The sequence below is a fragment of the Pezoporus flaviventris genome, unplaced genomic scaffold (genome assembly GCF_033815535.1).
Source record: "Pezoporus flaviventris isolate CSIRO_AGI_PZ_B2104156 unplaced genomic scaffold, CSIRO_AGI_Pfla_v1 ptg000100l, whole genome shotgun sequence".
Lineage (NCBI taxonomy): Eukaryota > Metazoa > Chordata > Aves > Psittaciformes > Psittacidae > Pezoporus > Pezoporus flaviventris.
The window spans coordinates 3,654,309-3,673,277 of NW_026892648.1; the positions used below are offsets into that span (position 1 = coordinate 3,654,309).

An 18,969-nucleotide genomic window follows, 5' to 3' on the forward strand; every position below is an offset into this window, starting at 1 on the left:
CCTTGTGTGCTCTGAAGGATCTGGTTGCATTTCACAAAGTCTTTTGACTCGCAGTTGATTCAGATTCCTCTGGGATAAATGCAGGCTTCAGGCTAAGGGGTTTTGGAAGCACAGCTTGGAATGGAGATGGGTAGAGCCTAGCCCTGGTGTGCTGCTCTGGCTGTGTTGGACCATGGGTCTAGGCTCCTCCTGCATGATAATGTAGAAAAGCTGGGGTGTCCATGCAATTATGGATAATGTCAAGTTGTTCAAACCTGTTTAGAGTAATAAAAACTATGTAGTCTTCAGATCTGCCCAGGCCTGGAGTTTTGGAACTAACAAATTAAAAGTTTGGACTTTTGCTTCTGTACAAATTGAGGCATCAAATAGATGCTTTTTTTTCGTTCTTTTATCTGGCATAAAGCTGGAGCCTATTTCCTGACCCATACCCCTTTCTTTTGTTACAATTCTGAAGTTATAAAGTACTTTGTTTTCCACTGTATACAACTTGCAGTCTTTTCATACTGTTGGCAGGCATGATTATCTGAGGTCGGGGTATTAGCTATTAGCAGTGTGTCTTGCTTAGTCCTGTTTGAAAACAGCTTTTATTTCAGGGAGAGCAGGAGAATTTGTGAATTGTAAGCTGGAGCAAAGAGGTTTCTGGTTATAGGTAAACCTATAAACCTATCTTTCCCTTACTCAAAATCTTTTGTTTCCTTAAGGCATTTTGCAGTTGTTTAGGCACTTCTCAGCCCTGAAGATTCTCAAAGAAACAGAACATCATTCTGTAAACAAACGAACATAATAATGTTACAAATACAAAAGTAAGAACATGGCTTAAATTCATAAATATTCATCCTCAGAATTGCAGACTGTGGTGTTTTCTGTTATAGTGTGAGATCCCAGTTCACCTGCAATCGTCTTGCAAGTGGCGGCCCTTACACCTCTTGGAAAATTAAATACTTGCATATGGATGTGTGGAGCTGCAGTGGGACCTTCCTGCTTAGGGGCTGACGAGTCTTTGCATTTGAGCATGAGCAAAGCTCACCAGTGTCTGTACAAAGTTTCATGTTGATCAGTCATTTGTGCATTTCATAAAGTTGCTTTTAATTCATAACAGCTTCATTATGACCATGTTCACCTCGGTGGTGACCATGTTCGCATGAGTGGAGGAGCTCTCCAATAGCTCATGGTTTTGTTTAGTTGGAAATAAAAAGCCAACAGTTGGTCTTTTGAAAGAAGAAGTGCACTGAACAGGCTCTTCAGGTTCCAGTTTAGGTGTTCAGTCAAATTGCATAGCCTGTCTGTGTCTGTATGACTTACCCTGGTATGTTGGTCATCAGAGGTGCTTAAATAGGTTTCTGTATGCATTTGCCTGCATGCAGCGTGGTCTGTTATCCTCTCCTCGGAATATGATCTGCATACATTTCTTGGCGTTTTTAGAAACTAATTTCATATTGTTCTTTTCCCCCATTTAAGGGTCAAGATGAGGCTGATCCGTCAAAACCACCGTGGCTCAAAGGAGGGTAAGTGGTATTTTGGGACCTTGTTTCCCTGTGTTTATAAGTACAGTGTAATTTGAGGTCTCCAGTTCAATCTAAATAAAAAAATCTGATGTTTTTAATGGCTGTTTTAAGGATTAATCAAGTGGCCACGCCTCACTTAGGGTCAGGCTGCTGCTGTATTTCAGTCTCCTCTTAAACAGCTGGAGGTGGGCTGCGCAGCTCTTGAAGAGATCTGTTTAAGAACATGTTATGTATAATATGAAACCTGATGGTGGCAAGTGCTTATGCACAGTATTAAACATTCTTATTGAGCACCCCAGGGTGGTCTGGATAAAATCCCTTTTCCTGAGTCAGTCACTGTTGGCACCAGGGAAGGGAGAGAGTAGCTCAGAAAGATTGCTGTGCCTTTCTAGAAGAAAAAAGTAGCTTTGGGGAAGTCTTCTGTCTTTGCAGTGATTTATGTGGTCATTGTAGTATTCAAAACATTGGTAAGTCTGGAAATCATTGCAGTGATCATCATGCCTCTTTTGCACAGGTGACAGTGAGAGGCCGCGTGTTCTCTCTGCAACATGCTACTCTCAGCAGATGAAGCAGACAAATTCTGATTGTAATTTCACCATGACACTCTGCATAATAGGTGCCAGCGTGGGAGCTGCCTTCCCTAGAATCCCCTCTGGAAAAAAAAAGACCGTGACACACTGTACAGGCTGCTAGGTTATGTGCATTATACGTGATGAGGGTGATACGCTTTGGTGGTGGTGCACTCATTAGGAGCTGATGTAGCAGCAGATTTGCCCTGAAATCACAGCAAGAGGTTGGCTTGCTACATGCGTAAGTTAATTCTCAAACTATTGAAGGTAGCTTCCTTAATAAAATGCAAAGTTAAATCTGAGGCTTCATTATACGGCTGTCTGGTTTTGGAGTCATTGTTCTATGAGATGTTGGTATTCCCACTAAGCATCCTCCACACCTGCGGATGCTTGGAGCTGCCTAGCAACCCCATGCTTTCCTAAGGAGCCTGGGACTTCAGTGAGCAGGTTCCTGGAGAACTGGCAATTAGCAGGGGCAGAAGAAAGTGATTTATTCTAACTATCAGCAGCACCTTCTCCTGCTTTAACGAGGAGACAATGTACTGAGTTTATTGGTTCACGCACACAGAATGATCTCCCAGCCTGAAAGATGAATACACGTGCAGTCCTGAAATACTTAAAGATGTGTTTTGTCAGTTCAAGGCGAGTTTGCTCTAGTCTGGTAATTTTCTCTTTCAATATGAGATAAAACAGTCTGGCTAATGTAGTTTTGACAAAAGCTCAGCTTATTTGCTGTATCAGCGCATGCAGGGGGTTTACAGAGGAGGTGGTTGTGGGTGGCGAACCTTTAATTGCACCATTAGCTACGTTGTGGTTTATTAGCCACAAAGTACATTAAAGCATTTACGTTTGGTGTTCTCTTTCATATGCAGATTAGGGTATCCTTTGAACGAAGCAATCATCTTCTGTCATTGCAAACCACCTTTGCTTCCTTGAATTTTAAAAATTTAATGGAAGCATCTATATGATATAACTTGTATTAAAAGACGAATACATGCTTCAAGCTGTTTTCACTTCTGGCATAATGCAACAGTAGTTCCCTGTCTATAGGTGCTGGCTTTGGAGAGGTAGCCTCAAAACCAAGTACTGTTGGTATTATTGATCAGTATCTGGATGTAGTATCTCATATCTGTATATTTTATTTACTAGGGCAGATCATCTTTTCTTACAGAAATGCTATTCACTCTTCAATACAGCACTCCATAATAATGCTATAAATATTACATGCATTGCAGAGGAGAGTTACCCTATTAACGTATAAAGCTCCAGTGTGTATATTTGAGGCACTGTCAGTACTTCTGTCTATGCAAACACTCCCAGTTTTGTTAAGTGAAGTAGAATTTGTGTTTGAATAAAGAGACTGAGGTAGCTGAAAGCATAGGCTGAATAATTTTGAATATTATATATAGTGTATAATATTATTTTGAATAAATTTGAATATTAAGAACTGTTGCTTAGAATTCTTTTTGATTTTGATATTAAGAAGCTAAAAGCAGGTCATCTTAGTGTATAACTACATGGGTACTAGGATACAGTAGGTGAAAAAACAAGCACCTTTCAAATATGTTCGTTCTCTAACAGTCTGGCTTACAACTGGTTTTATCATAAAACTCAGTCTATCTGAAGTATTTTGCAACAAGCCAGACATCTAACTAGACATGTTTCTCAAGCACAATAACTTGTTCAGGCTCATCTTTAATTTGTAGACTGTGCAATTTATATGTTTTCCTTTCCTTAGAAATGTCAGAGTATCACAGGCTCCTTTCAACTGAATTAGGATAAACCAAAAAAAGTCATTGGAAACAAAATGTAAATTCCCAGGTGTGCCATTGACTTCTGTCGGGAGCCATATTTTTGCTTGTGACCATCTTGTTGCATCTTTTCAGCGTACAGACTCTCCCTTTGTATCTTGCTTATGCTTTCTATAATAAATCAGAAGGGGTTATTGCAGTTCTTTATTGGAAATGAGAGTGGCCTTTATTAAAAATACCATGTGGCCTTGCTGTGAGGATTTCCAGTGTTGGAAAACTGCTCTCATTCTTGCCCAAAGATTCCAATAGTTGTAATTAACTGCTGTAAATCTCCACCTTTCTTAAGTCCGAGTTTGCCTTCCATCCCCAGCTGTGTCAGCTGCCTGAGGGAGGTTTGTGTTCACCATGTAGGAGCATGGAGAGGCGAGCACAGTGCAGATGTGACTCATGGTGCACGCAGAGCTGACACTGTTCATGCGGTTAGGTATGACTGCTCACCTTCCCACCAGGCTTCAGCCAGCAGCAGCTCTCAGCTCAGCTAAGGCTCTGACATGTCACCCTCCTACAAGAAAGTCTCTTTACCATTCTAGCTCTCCTCCTTCCTGTAGTTGTGGTGTCCTAAAGCATGTAGTTGAGTGTGGTGTACCAAATCAGCAGAATATGCTGGTTAAAAGAGCCAGTTTACCACACAGATGCAAAAAGGCGTAAGCCAGCATGGTATGGGGTGAAAACGAGTGGGTAAGGATAAGAGAGGCATGAAGGTTCCTTTACAGTCTCTGTAGCCAAGAAAAAGGCCTTGGGAACCATATTCTTAGTGGTAGGAATGCATGAAAGGAATGTGGAGATGGGAAGTTAATCCTGGGGAGATTACAACTGGACACAAGAGGAAAAGTTTTCCCAATGAGAACTATCAACCACTGGAACAGTTTCCCTAGGGAAGTGGTGGATTCCCCAACGTTGAAGACTTTTAAGGTGTGGTTGGACAGAGTGCTGGGACATCTAGTCTAGGTCATGCTTTGCCTGGAAACATTGGACAAGATGATCCCTGAGGTCCCTTCCAAGCTAGTGTTTTGTGATTTACTGGGGGGTCTTCAAGCATAGGCTTACATCCGTGTGGTGTTAGCAGTGAACAGCAGGATCCAGATACAGTTATCCAGCTTGGTCACATCGGAAGGTTATAGTGTTTTATTTTAGCAGGTTCTGAGTGTTGCTGGGGGTTGGAACTAGATGATCTTAAGGTCCTTTCCAACTCTAACTATTCTGTGAATCTATGATTTTATGATAATGGCCCTTTTGCTCCACCACAACTACCACCAGCAAATGGCAGCTTTTCTGTGAAGAGGTCTGCATGGCTTGAGCACCACAAATGGTCCCTTTTATAGAAATAATCTATTTTCTCCTCAAATGTGAGGCTTTTCCTAATAATTATGTGGGCCTCAAAGGCCAGGACTAAGCCTAGAATTAGACGATGGGTAGCAGCATCCTGCCACTCTGGCCTTATCACTTTAACATGCTTCCTTCCCAACCACCACCACCAGGCAGGAGCATCTGGATTGTGGTGTGTGAAGAAGATAAACAATTATTTTATTCTTAACTTTACACTTTCTTAAGTGTTATCTTCTGGTTTGTTTTAGTTACTCCAGTAGAGCATCTTGTTCCTCACCCCAGAACCCTAAATTGATTGAATGGAAAGAAAAGGGATGGAGAAAGACTTGGAGACAGGATGTTTTCAAATTAACCAAAGTCTTTTCCTGCCATGGCACTCAATGGCAGGAGTAAACCATAAACTGAGCTCTCATTAAGGAACAAAACATTCTTTTGAAAGCAGAGGTGTGCAGCTTAGTTACCACAGACTAAGCTGCATGTGAATTACTGCCAGGGAGCTCTGGTTCTGCCCTTGGGTGAGTATTTTTGCCAGATCTGTAGCTCTGAAGCACTGGTGCTCTGCAAGCACATCCTCAGTCTACTCTGACCTAGCTCAGGCCTCAGAACTGAAAATAGGAAACTTTTTCAAGTGTGTTAACAGGCTTGGTTTATTTTCAGATTGCATTTGCAGTTAACTGATTCTTCCTGTGCTCATCGACTGTGATACTATCAAGGAGGCTTTTTTGTCGTCTCTTTACTGTCTCTCACTGCTGGTGAGAATTTTAATCTTTTTTTTCTTCTCCTGAATTTCCAGGCCTGCAGGTGGTCTCTATGGCATTGATAGCATGCCCGATCTGCGCAAAAAAAAGCCAATTCCACTTGTCAGTGATCTGGTAAGAGATTTGTTTTTGTTTAGCCACACAACCGATTTTGACATATGGTAACATTCATTGTCACTTAAGAAGCTGAACGCTTCCTGTTTTGTTAAATTAATTCTTACATTAAAGACTTAGAAGTTGGTCTTGGAAAAAACTCAGAACAAGCTATGGTTTTGTAGACAGTTTCATTCATTTGGCAGAAATAAGATATTTTTTTCATGTTCTTTTTATTTTACACATAATATTTGATTATTTTTAGGGCTGCACTATTTTAAAATGTTTTCCTAAAAATCACATACTTGAGGGAAATTTCTGATGTCCGTGTGAGGTTTGTCAACCTTCCAGAAGGTTGGAATTTCAGAGGATAGATAAACGAGCATATGTGCTTGAATTTTTAAAGCTATTTGCAGTATTGCCAGTAGGCTTCTGCACTGACGAAGCAAAAGAACCAAGCGAGTAATGAGGACAAGTTTCATCTGCTTATGTGATGCGGTGAAATAAGGCTTCTGAGGGACAAATGGTTTTCTGTTGGCTGTGTGCAGTACAAGTAGCAATTTCATATACGGGAGAAATGCTGTAACAGCTCAAAGACCATTGTTGCTGTATCCTGTAGTTCGTGTGGAAAGGTGCATGCAAATCTTTCTGCCAGCTTACGCATGGGAAAATTAATACGTGTCTTACCAACTGGTTGTGTCTTAAATCTTTGCAATAATGGCATTAACTTGTGTTACTTCCTTTGTATGCTTTCATTCTCTCTCTCCACAGGCCATGGTAAGTGGAGCTAAAAACTGTCCACCAAGTCTTCACCAAAACAAAAGTCGTTCTACCTTATTTTCCCTGCATTTCTTTGCTTTTTATTTTGTACTTGCAGTTTTGCAGTGCATGTATATCTTAGTACTCCGTTCTGCCCATCACTGATCAAATGAACTTTTGCTGTCTGTCTTCAAAAAGCATAAAGCAGAGCATAAACAGAGGTTTCTGATAGGGTTAGATGATTTCAAAGCAGATGTTGCTAGCTTGAATTTCCTTCTCTGCTTTCATCAAACTGGAGTGGCTTGCTGAAGAAATCCTCTGTACGCCAGTGTGAGGTGTTGCAAAGGCATTGCCCTGGGCTGTCCAGGGCTGCAGAACTTCGTGTTGGCATGATGTGAAGGAGGCAGTTTTGAGGGGAAAATGCTGTTCATTGTGTTCAGTGATGGCCAATGAATGTGATACACCAGCACATTCAGCCTATGCTCCCAGCCCACTCTGTTCTGTTATTACCCTGTATATTTGTAAAACTTTCAGCATCATGGTTGGGGGTGTTGTGCATGTTGTAAAACTGATGAAATAATCTCCTTTTGGATGTGAGCAAAGTTAGATATAGAAGAGTGAGCCCCATGCAGTGACCTTAGGCAATAACAGAGCTACCATTGCTACCAGAACACAGAAGTGGACATGTGAACCCAGGTTTCATTAACAGTTCTTACCAGAGAAAAAGTCCTGCCTGAGTGTGAATGGTTGTGGGCAGATGGGAGCAAGTTGGAGACCTTTCAGAGTATGCATTTGACTCTTCTGGGATGTGAGATGTCATTTAAGAAACCAGCTTAAATGTAATAGACTGATGGTTTGGTGTCTGGTGTGACAGAGTCCCTTTGGTCACATTTCTGGGCAGGTTTTGCCAGTGCACTTCTGAATACTCATAGTGAATAATAAACTTTCTTCCTTCTTAGTCACTGGTTCAGTCCCGGAAAGCCGGAATTACCTCAGCAATGGCCACTAGAACATCTCTCAAAGATGAAGAGCTGGTAAGTGGAAGAGTGGCTTGGCTCCTGTTAACTTTTAGTAGTCAAATTGAGAGAATGTGGCTCTCTGGGACGCAGAGTCAGCTTCACAGATGTCTAAAGATATAGATGCAAAAATTCTTGTGTCATTTGTTTAAAGAAACCAGACATTGTGTGGTACAGAAAAGTAACATTTACTGTCTCAATATGATCCTGAAAAATGTAAACTTACTGTTTCATTATGCAGTATCTACCATGGGGGACAGCGTGTGAAACTTACTTTATGCAAAATATTCCTTATCCACAAACATTAACTTTTTTCTTCTATTTCCCACACTTTTTTATATGCCTGGACAAACATCTTTGTGTCCTCTGCTCCTCCTTGTAGAAGTTTGATAAATTTGATTACCTCAAATGTGTAGATTTGTTGCACTGCTCATGCCTTTCCCCTTATAGCTCCTGTATTAACCAGCAAAAATAGGTTCAGTAACCTTCCTGGGTGTTGTTTAATGTGTGCCCTTGCCTTTCAGAAATCTCATGTCTATAAGAAGACCTTGCAAGCCTTAATTTACCCCATCTCATGTACAACCCCGCATAACTTTGAAGTGTGGACAGCCACAACCCCTACCTACTGCTACGAATGTGAGGGGCTGCTGTGGGGTATTGCACGGCAGGGAATGCGCTGTGGAGAATGTGGAGTCAAGTGCCATGAGAAGTGCCAAGACTTGCTCAACGCTGACTGCTTACAGAGTGAGTAGTGTCCAGTGGAGTGCAGCTGTTCCAAAAGTGTGACCAGAGCTTTTCTAAGTGTATAAGTGATTCCTCAGTGATAAGAGAAGATGCATTTGTTTAAATGACTGTATTTTCTGTGGAGGTGTCATTGGGCTAAACCTACCCCCACTGCCCTGTGGACATAGGCAGCTGCACTGACACAGAAGAACTTCTTTACAGCATTGTGCTTGGTGTGCTTTAAAAGAAGGCTTAATTCTTGACTTTTCACTCTTTGTTATAACCCATGTAACTTCTAATTTCTCTTGTATCAGTTCAAATGGTATGTTTGCTGACATAGCCTGCTTGGAAGGGAGGCAGTGTGTAAACAAGGTACTAGGCTGGATACTCTGACTTTCTTCTGCCTCTTCTGTGCTGGTGTCCTTGTCAGGTTGCTTGTTTCAACCATTAGTCTGTTTCACTAAGCTCTGAAGAGCAGCACTGGGTTCCTGTTTAGACAATAGAGTCCATGGACTTAGCTTGGATTCTCTGTGCCAAATGCAGGTTGGGAAGGCATTTTGTCTCTTTAACAGTAAGGTCTCATGGCTGAATCACTTTGTAGACCTGGGTCTGAGTCAGCAGAGGTGTTGTTGTTCGAGCATATGGACAGCATTTTATTTTTCTACTAGAATTTCTATTTTGTTGTTTCTTTCTTTTTCCTGCAGTGTTCAGCACCTGAGCCATTTCTTTAAGAGAAGAGCTCTTCAAAGAGCTGGAACTTTGCAGAATAAATGAGACCTTATACAAACAATGGAGAATTTTAAGAGGAATTTGATTAAAGAAATTAAAAAAATAAAGAGGGAAAAATTATTAATTTAGGCATCTGGCTGGACCCAGTTATTTGCTTAAAAGAAGTTTCTTAATTTGGTCTCAAATTCATGTTCTTGCTTGAGAGCAAAATATCTCAGTCTAAATGGAATATAAATTTCTGCCATATGTGCTAAATCTTGAGTAGGAATGTGGGGCTGTTTCTGTTCTCTCTGGATTTTCTTAGCATTATAGCTTGATGGACTATGTCTAAGAAATCAGAAAAGTTTGTGAAATACAAACAGATTTATTGCAAATCCATGTCAGCAATTATAGGAATATAAACAGTCAGATCTTGTATCTGCCTGAGGCTCTAGCTGCTCAGGAAAACCAGGCTGGATGATCCAGCAACGGATACCCATGGTTTTTTTATTATGGCTTATCTTAAAACCCCAAATGGATATTTTTATGCTTGTGTTTTTGATATGAGCACAGTTCAGTTGTAATTAGGGGCTATTTGCAATGGTTTACTTGTCAGACACAGCTGATACTGCTGAAAAGTCTCTGTTCCTCGGTTGCTCAGTGTTTCTGGATTTGTCTTTGAGGGTTGCAAGGTGATCTTTACAGTTTACAGCACTCAGGCAACTGCATCATTGCCACTCTGGCTCTGTTGCGACCTTTTTATGACTAAGCGAAGAGCGGCTGTGTTGCATGTGGTTCTCATTTTTTTGACACAACTTGATGAAGAGGGTTGGTTAGACTGAGGATAACTGTATTTGTTTCTACATTTTACCAGAACCCTCTGCTAACTGGTGATTTTCAGTATTTGAGATGAACAGCTGCTGACGTTTACATCTAGGCATGCATGTCCGTAATGTTACAGTATTGAAATGGAGTTGTGGTATCTCAGTATGGGGAAAATGCTATACAAAGCAGAGGAAAATCAGATTTGCACCAGGAGCAGCAGTGAGGAAACAGGCACAAAGCTGTTGTGCAGAGCAGAGGTCATGAAGTTGAAAACAATAGAAGAAAATTTTAGATTTTAGAAATAGCTAATGACTAGGAGAAACTATATTCCTGCAGAGGACAGCTGTGGTGGTCCATGCTCAAGACGGGAGACTCCAGACAGGGATGGGTACTGGAGAAAGTTCAGTGGTAATGGGGAAAATATGAGAATGTTTTGATAGAGGATGGTAGGAGTTTGTTAATCTTTCAAAAGAGGCTTGGCAGCATGGAATAGGAGAGGGATGGGAACGATGCTGCCTAAAAAAAGTAAAACTAGAGAATAGTCCTGTCATGTCTGTCTCAGTAGAATATTTCTAAAGGGATGTTGTGGAGCCCAAGGCCGAGGTGTAAGACGTGCATGTGGATCTCACATGGCTCTGGCTTACGCTTGCTTACAGCTATCCATGGCCTAAAGCCTTTCTGAACAGTAGTTCTTATGTTTAACAGCTGGCAGTGATGGCTCTGTGAATTGGTTTAATCCTTGTTTGAGCCCGTTTGTGCCTGAACCATGTTGGGGAAGAGGGAGATAAACAGCAGGGAGGGAGATGGTCTGTTTGAGCTTACTGTTTACAGAAGAAAAAAATAAACTTGCTGTAAGAAAATAAAAGATGGAAGTAAAAGACAGCTTCACTGATGGGAACAGAGAGTTTTTGGAACAGCCTATGAAGAATAACCATGGGGGCAGGTTTTCTAAACTCTGGTTGGAATTACATAAACTTATGAAATGGGATGTGGGATGTGATGATGGCAGAAGTCGGCGTTTTTGTATGGGATAAAAGTAACAACTGGAAATTACTCTCTTTCTCAGGATAGTAAAGCATTAGATAAGAACTTGGGTTTTGATTCAGGGGATTGCAGATGTTTGCTTAGCACATTGCCCTTCAAAATGAAAACACGAGGTACTTCAGTGTCCAGAGTTAGAGAAACTTAAAGGAAACAGCTCAGAGTACACTGGGATCAAAACTCGTGAAGCATGCAAAAACCAAACAAAAATGTTACTTACAGGGTTATTTTAGAGCTGCCCACCATCAGAACAGGGAAGATACAAAGACTGTGAGCCAGGGGTCAGTGGGGTATCGAGAGTGTGTGTGGTGGGTATCAATATCTGGGGTAGAGATGTCAAGGAAACTGAGGGTGGTAGCTGGGTAATTAAGACAGAGAGGGCCAAGGGAAGATAGTGCTAGGGAATTAAGATGATCTTGGGGCCAATATGTGGATATATTTCTGGGCTGGAGAAACGTGTTATTGGTACTAGAAATCTATTAAAAGGCTTTTACAAGCAGCTGTGTTCTTTGCGTTGGCATGCTCATGCTAAAATCCTTCTAACCAGGCCAGAAGAAAATAGAAAAACTTATTTAATTTTTATATGTTTTAAGGACACAGGCTCTGCTTGAGGAATGAGAAACGCAGGGTTTCTGGGGAACGAGCAACAGTTTAGAGATCCAGTAAATTCAAGACTGAACTTTCAGTGTACTGAACTTAGCAGGGATTTTTTCCTAACAGAAGCTTTATTGCTGCTGTCAGTAAAAAAACCCACACAAACAACATTCTCAGGACATCTTCATTAGGTCCATTTGAGGTTTCCACAAAACATTACATTGAAATAAAAGGGATTTTCAGGCTGGTAGCAAATACAAATCTATTGATTAAACCTCGATGCCTCAGGATATATCTTCACTTCAGTCTGTGTTAGTCTTCCAGAATATGTTGCATTGGAGTAAAATGAATTTTCAGGCTGGTCACAAATACAGTACCATTGTCTTAATGCTTTAAAATTTTGGGCAGGCACCTGGGGTTTTATTCCTTATAATAAGAATATGCTGTTTATCCATCTTCTATCCTTCAGTGCCTTTCCAAGGGAGATAAAAGGATCTCTTTTCCAAATTCTGTTAGAATTGAGTCTGGTTATTTCTTATGAGGGTGTTTTTCTTAACCCCTGCATTTTGAAGAAACTTGAGTATCTGATACAGTCAACAAATCTATGGGACTGCAGTGATGAAACATTCAAATTCAGCAATGCCTTATTGCAATTTGAATCAAAATCCATTTGCAGGCTGATTCAGCAATTCCATGAATTGGCAGTGCCTGCAGTGCAGTAAACTGGAATCTGCTATGGCGTGTGTACTGCAGCCATCTGGTTTATGGCTCTGTGGGCACAAGGTTGTTTCTCTGAGGATGTTTCTCTAATGTAGGTACTTAGAAGATATTAATCTAATGATGGGATGCTCTCCTTTTTAGCCTTCTGCTATTCTTGGAAGTACTCAAAGCCTCTGCTGCATAGGTGCCCTTCCTTTCTTGCTTGGTTGAAACTGGATGGTGGGATGGTCTTTAAAGTCCAGAACACAAAGCTGTTGAAAACAGAGAGCTTTTATCCCTTGCCCTGCACACTGGTGTAGTACTAACTAAGATTCAATGGGTTGGGCAGTGTTGATCTCAACGGATGCATGTTTTGGATACCAAGGAACAGATGTAGAAAAATAAATGTAATTATGAAGAGGGTGGAAGGGAAGGACATTATGTTAGCACAATCCTAGTAAAAGGGGCCTGTGCAGTTCAGGGCTAGTATTTGAAAAGCCACAGTTAAACCTGAGGAAAGAAACTGCCCTGGGGTATCAGAATCCTGTCCTCCGGATATCTTGACAATGGGGAAATAAGATCTCAAGCTTTAAACCACTATTGAACTGGGAATCTGTGTTGTGAGTGTGATTAGCCACATGTCTTTATTAGTGCTTCTTTATGCTGTGCTGGAGCAACAAACCTTGGAGAACTTCACACAAGCTGTTAGGGCTGCATTACTGAATGTCCTGCTTTCAGTACTGTCTTGGCACCTAGTGTCTTGGTTCACCTCTGGAGTTGTTCAGTGCTTTTTGACTCAAGACTGGAAGTCAGGTATGTTTACTGCTTTTTGGATAAGAAACTTGTGTGTGTGGTACTCTGAATTCAAAGACTGCAATTCAGAGACCAGCTTAGTGAGTGGACTGTTAGTGATATCAAAGAAGCAACTCTGGTGATAATCATCTTGGCTTCTGTGTTGAGTGATGATTAGGCACCATGGTGATGAGCACTTGTTTGCTCCCAGAATCCTATGCAGGAAAATATTTGCACAGAAGGAGGAAGGATACCTTTATTTGAAACTTGAATATCTATTTTAAGTTTCAAGAATATATAATTTCTAAGCATTATCCGCCTACTGAACAGCTGTCTTCTATCCTGCCAGTGTTGCTTTCTTGACTTTTTCCTGTTAAAGCACAGGATAGCGGCACTGGTAGTTTACTAATAGCTGTATTGATACAATTCTCAATATAGACATGTTTGCTTTCTGTTTCCAGTCATAAATTGACTTTTAATTCAGGCCTAGAGAGGAGAGAAGGAAAGCACAGTACCATTTGCATGATGCTGTACACAGTACTTCTATATTCCCATGCCTTTCTGTTGCCATTTACAGGACTACAGGAAAAGCTGATCTGCTGTCCAAACCTCTCTTTTTGTAGCGGGATAAATAGGATCCAAGTCCAGCAGCAGGAAAAGCACCCTCTGCCATCCAGTATAGTGACATGCTTTGGGTTTATATCACATACATCATAGGTAATTAGTCCCCCAGTGCCCCCAGTGGATGTTTTGGAATCTCTGGGGGTTTTGTACCAGCAAGCAGGTGTTAAAATTAAGAGTGTACTATTGAGACAGAGAGTTTCTCTGTTCTTTATTAGTCTGTGTTGATAATCAAAGTGTCTGCCTGATTCTGGCTCTTCCACTGTAGTTCAGGTGCAAACTCCGCAGGAAGAGAGACCTTCCCCAGGGAAAGAATAATTGAGCCTTCTTATCTGTGCAAGTTGTTGGGTCAAAGTGGGGAAGAAGCATGGATGGAGGTGGGGGCTTTCCTCTGTAAGTCAGGAGGCAGAGCCAAGCCTTGGAGCTGAATAAAGAGAGGAATCTCTTGGGGTCTGTGTGACATGGCTCGCACATCCTACAACCGCACATGCCAGGAACTGCTGCTAGCCTCAGAGAGGGATACATGCACAATGCAAGGTCTCTGGAGGTGGTGGGGATGTTAATGATGATTTTAACTAGAATTCCTCCATTTTCCCAAGTTTGTGTTCTAAAGCATCATTTGATGCTCCTGGAGTGCTTGCATTAAGGCCGTAATGCAGCCCATGTTATCCCAGAACTGTGGTAAGTCTTGTTCCATCTCAATGATGAACAATGAAACATTTATATTTGCAAGCTGCTTGTGTAGTAAGTTATTTAGAAAATGGTTCTGAAGTAGAGCACTCTGCTCATGCACGAACATAAGCTCTTAATGTTTGAATTTCTACATGTTCTTAATTCCCTTAGAGTCACAAAGGTCAGGGCAGAGTTGGTGTATTTGGATCATGACAGATCGCAGAATTCCAGCTAGGAAAGGCAAATTATTTAGCTTGGCCGTTCCTGATTTCCCAACAATTTTCTGTAGTTCTGTGTGTAATTCAGAGTCCACCTCCGTCCCTAGAAGACCCAGTTCTGTTAAAGCTGAATAGCACTTCTTATCTGAAGTTCAAAGTGTAGCCCCTGGTATCATTTCAGTTTCCCATTCCTTTAATAAACGTTGGGTCTACAGCTGGATGACTGCCTGATACAAGACATCACTTTGGGTGGTGCTAGTTCTTTATCACCGGTAAGTAGAGAGAGCAGGGACTGTGTAATTAATTCCAGTATTTTTATTTCATCTTAAGCCAACAATAGGCAACTCTGGGGCCGATACATTTTATTGTACTAAATGAAATACTGAACATCAAGCCTTTAGCAAGTAAAATGAAAAGAATAATCAGGTAATGTGAAGTTATGGCTTATTTTATACCCAGGTCCTTAATAGCATGCATGGGTATGCAGTGTCCTTAATGAACTTCTGAAATTTCAACAGTCATAGCCTGTTCCAAACTGTGGGTTTTTTTTTAATCTTTTTGGTTTGGATGGTGGAAGTTATAATTGAGTTTTGTTTCTTTATTGAAGTGAATTTAGTAACGATGAAAGGTGTTATATTGAAGGCCCTAGAAATAGACGTTTTCAGGCACTGTTAGTCACTGAGCACCCTTTTGAGCCTGATAAAAGGTTGCCTGTTATGTTGTACTGCTGGGGGTCCTTTATCTGTGTTCATAGACCTTTATTCATATTTGGTCATTACATGCTGAAACTATTTCATATGCAAAAATTATATTAAAGGTGCTGCAGATAATCATATTTGCCCATTTCTTCCAAAAGAAAACAGCTTTATGTATCTTTGTGATTGATGTCTCTCTTTGTACACACTTGCACGTGCTTCAATACGGATTTTTAAGGTGATGTAATATTTGGTGAACACCTGGATGGAGATAATTTTTCTAGGAAAAAGCTTACTTTAATTAAACTATCCCAGAGAAGGAAAACAAGCAAAACCATATGAAACTAAACAGAAATATTATGATCAAATGTGTTCACAGAACATTTATACTGGTTTCACTTAATCTGATTTAAGATCATAGCTTGAAATTGTTGCAGATTGCATGTAGAGACACTGTGTGCAATCTTGGGTTCCTGCTTTTCATTTCATACCCAAGTTTGTCTGCCCTGTTAGCTCATGTCAGTGCTTTCATTAGCTCTCAGTGGCTGAATTCTGACATCAAACATGACTGTATGAATTGAGTAGGGAGTAGCTGGTTGGGGGAGCATTCTTACCTCCTGCTTATATGAACTCTAAATTTTGTGAGAGGTATGCAAGTGACCAGAGGCCTCTCTCTTTCCAGATACATTTGGCTAGCTACATAGTACAGACCCTATGCTTGGCTCTTGTGTTTCCAGCTGGATTCTGTACTAGTGCTTATGATGGGCAAAGTTTGTAACTATTGAATTTGCTACCTTATATTCATTTGTTATTATGTCTCTGGCTTGGTGTCTGATCCAAACAAGGTGGTTCCAGGCAGAATGGGACATAGGTTGTGCAGTAACTCTCTGCTGAATGGGGAGTCATGTAGCACCTATCAGTAAGAAATGCTGACCATGTTGGCCCATCTGAATTTGTGCTCTCCCAAGTTGCTAAGGTGCAGTATTGAGACAAGTTCATAGCTACTATTTGTACTGTCATCTTCTTAGCACTTGCCAAGCAGGAATTTATTCAAGGCAAGGTGTTAAGATAAGGAGGCATCCTGATGTTTGCTGTTAAAGAACCATATTTCTGGGTCTTCCTCAGCTGCAAGGGTATTAAACTCAGGCCTGTTGTCAGTAGAGTAACCTGGTCCCGGGTTATAGAAGAATCTGGGCCTTCTTCTGTTCTATTATCCCTTCTATCTTTTCCCTTGTATTGTCCCCTCCCAGCACTGAGTGGTCCAGATTCTCTTGTATGTATGTTGAAATAGGGGGAACTCCAACTGTAAGAGTTAACAGCAAGAGTCATCATGAGGAGGGTAGCTCATGGCTTTGATCTTCCATTCATATTCAGTGAAACATGAGTTGGTGTTTGGCTCTTTCCGGTGAGTATTGTGTATTTTCTGGTGCACAGGAGCAGCAGAGAAGAGCTCGAAGCATGGAGCTGAAGACCGAACGCAGAATTTCATCATGGCAATGAAGGATCGCATGAAAATCCGGGAGCGGAACAAGCCGGAGATCTTTGACTTGATTAGAGATGTGTTCTGTGAGAGCAAATTGACACATGCTCAGCAGATGAAGACAGTGAAGCAGAGTGTGCTTGATGGCACCTCCAAATGGTCAGCAAAGATCACTATCACAGGTGAGTGATGGATGCATGGGTTCTCTCTGCCTCACTTGTGAGCTGAAGGTAAGAGAGAGTTGGTATGAAACTAGAGAAAACAGAGAGAAGAGGCTTCTCTGACCTGTGTCTCTTTCTGCTTCGTGTAAATTAGCAGGTGGAGATACTCCCAACGCAGGCACTAGTGCACCATGAGCTTCAGATAATCAGAAAAGTCTCATAAGTGATACTGCTATTCCCCTGGCCCTTCTGAGCTGCTGTGTCATGCGTGGACACATTGTCTTGTTGCATGGTGGTGGTAACCCTTGTCTTTTCCTTCCAGTGGTGTGTGCTCAGGGTCTTCAGGCTAAAGACAAGACTGGGTCCAGCGATCCGTATGTAACTGTTCAAGTGGGTAAAACAAAGAAGAGGACAAAAACGATTTTTGGGAATCTGAACCCTGTATGGGAAGAAAAGTTTTACTTGTAAGTACTCTTACAATGACTCTCAGCCCCATATTGTGTGTCTTCTCTGTCAGTGCGTGTTCCTACATTATCTGTAGTGTATGATGGTTTTTATTTCACTGTGTGTGTGCAACTGGACGGTTGATGTCTTTAACAACGTACGTAGTGCACACCTGTCCATCTCATCTGTCTTCTGTATTTATAAATCATTTGCTCTGTGAATAGTTTTATATTGATGTTTCTAGAGAAAGCTAAAGAGAAAGGAAAATCTTTAACTCAATGATTTTGTGTCTGCTAAATAGACATACTTTCAAAATACTTTGAAATATAAAGGAGTAAAGTTTGTAAAAAAGACTAAGCAACTTCCTGTGACTTAACTGCTGTGATCTGCTATTGGTGTTTGAGGTTAAAGATAGTTGTCTGATTACTTGGCTGTGGCACTACCAGTCTCCCCTTTCAGCTCTGGAAAATCAATGCAGCAGTAAATCAAGGGATTATCTGCTTTCAAGATGAGCAATGCATCCCTGTCTGAATTGAAAGCAAAGGCCGTAGGCACAATTCTGTATGTATCAACTACTCTCGAAACACTGAAGAATGTATTATTTTATCCTGCTTTTATTGAATAAGTAAACAATGCCCTCAGTTTATCATTGAACATGTTATAAAGCAAAGTGGAGACATGAAATCCAGCAAGCATTTTCTAAAGATTCTGGGTGATCTCATTTAACCTCAAAGATCTTTATTTCCTTTAACATGTAAGCTCTTCCCTTGTATCTTCTCTCTTTTTCCTTTTTTTTAGTTCCTAAACTGCTTGGGGGGAGCTGTCTGTGTAAACTGAAATTTGCTTGTGTTGTAAAATGGGGCTTATATCATCCCAGCTTTGTATTTACAATGTGCAGTAAAAACAAAATTATTTTTCAAGTAGTTTTGGACTATTCATTAACATAAGAAATTGGTGCTATTTTGAGGGAGTAAGCCCTCGACTTTATTCTTAGTTTAATCCAAGGTAACATTACTGCTTGGTAAGTAGTAAGTATGCTTAGGTGCCATTTGGATAACTCCAGTCACAGTAGCAGTAAGTCTAAGTGGGAGCCTTAAGGACCTTGATTTGCCATGCCAAGTAGTTACCATGGTATTTGCCGTGTGTTCCCTTCTAATTTTAGGAGCTTCAACGAATACTGTGTTTAAAGATAGATAGCACAACGTGATAAATGTCACAGTTTTAACGGTGCCACTGTTTAGATCTTATTGCCATGTCTGTGATTCAGCAGATAATAATGCTGTTGGGCATTAAGAGTTGATGCTGCTTTCTTGCCTGTGTCTAGGTTGTTGTTCTAATTGCCTTGGAATAGCAGGAGGTGATGAAGGAGATGAGCACGGTGTCCAGATTGATGGCAGGATTGATTCCATTCAGTACTGGAGTCAATGTGTTGTTTTGTTACTTGATGTCAAAGCTCACC

At 40.9% G+C, this 18,969-nt stretch overlaps 1 protein-coding gene across 9 annotated transcripts in view; it reads left to right on the forward strand.

Annotated features, from left to right (window-relative positions):
• The window catches only part of UNC13B (unc-13 homolog B), a 212,763-nt gene that overhangs the window by 123,320 nt on the left and 70,474 nt on the right, over positions 1 to 18,969 (forward strand). For all 9 annotated transcript variants that reach the window (XM_061477266.1, XM_061477269.1, XM_061477267.1 and 6 more), the window contains 6 exons: positions 1,459 to 1,505; positions 6,005 to 6,083; positions 7,781 to 7,855; positions 8,362 to 8,581; positions 16,860 to 17,087; positions 17,389 to 17,530. In XM_061477266.1, the coding sequence (XP_061333250.1) occupies positions 1,459 to 1,505; positions 6,005 to 6,083; positions 7,781 to 7,855; positions 8,362 to 8,581; positions 16,860 to 17,087; positions 17,389 to 17,530 (791 nt within the window). The remainder of the gene's footprint in view (positions 1 to 1,458; positions 1,506 to 6,004; positions 6,084 to 7,780; positions 7,856 to 8,361; positions 8,582 to 16,859; positions 17,088 to 17,388; positions 17,531 to 18,969) is intronic.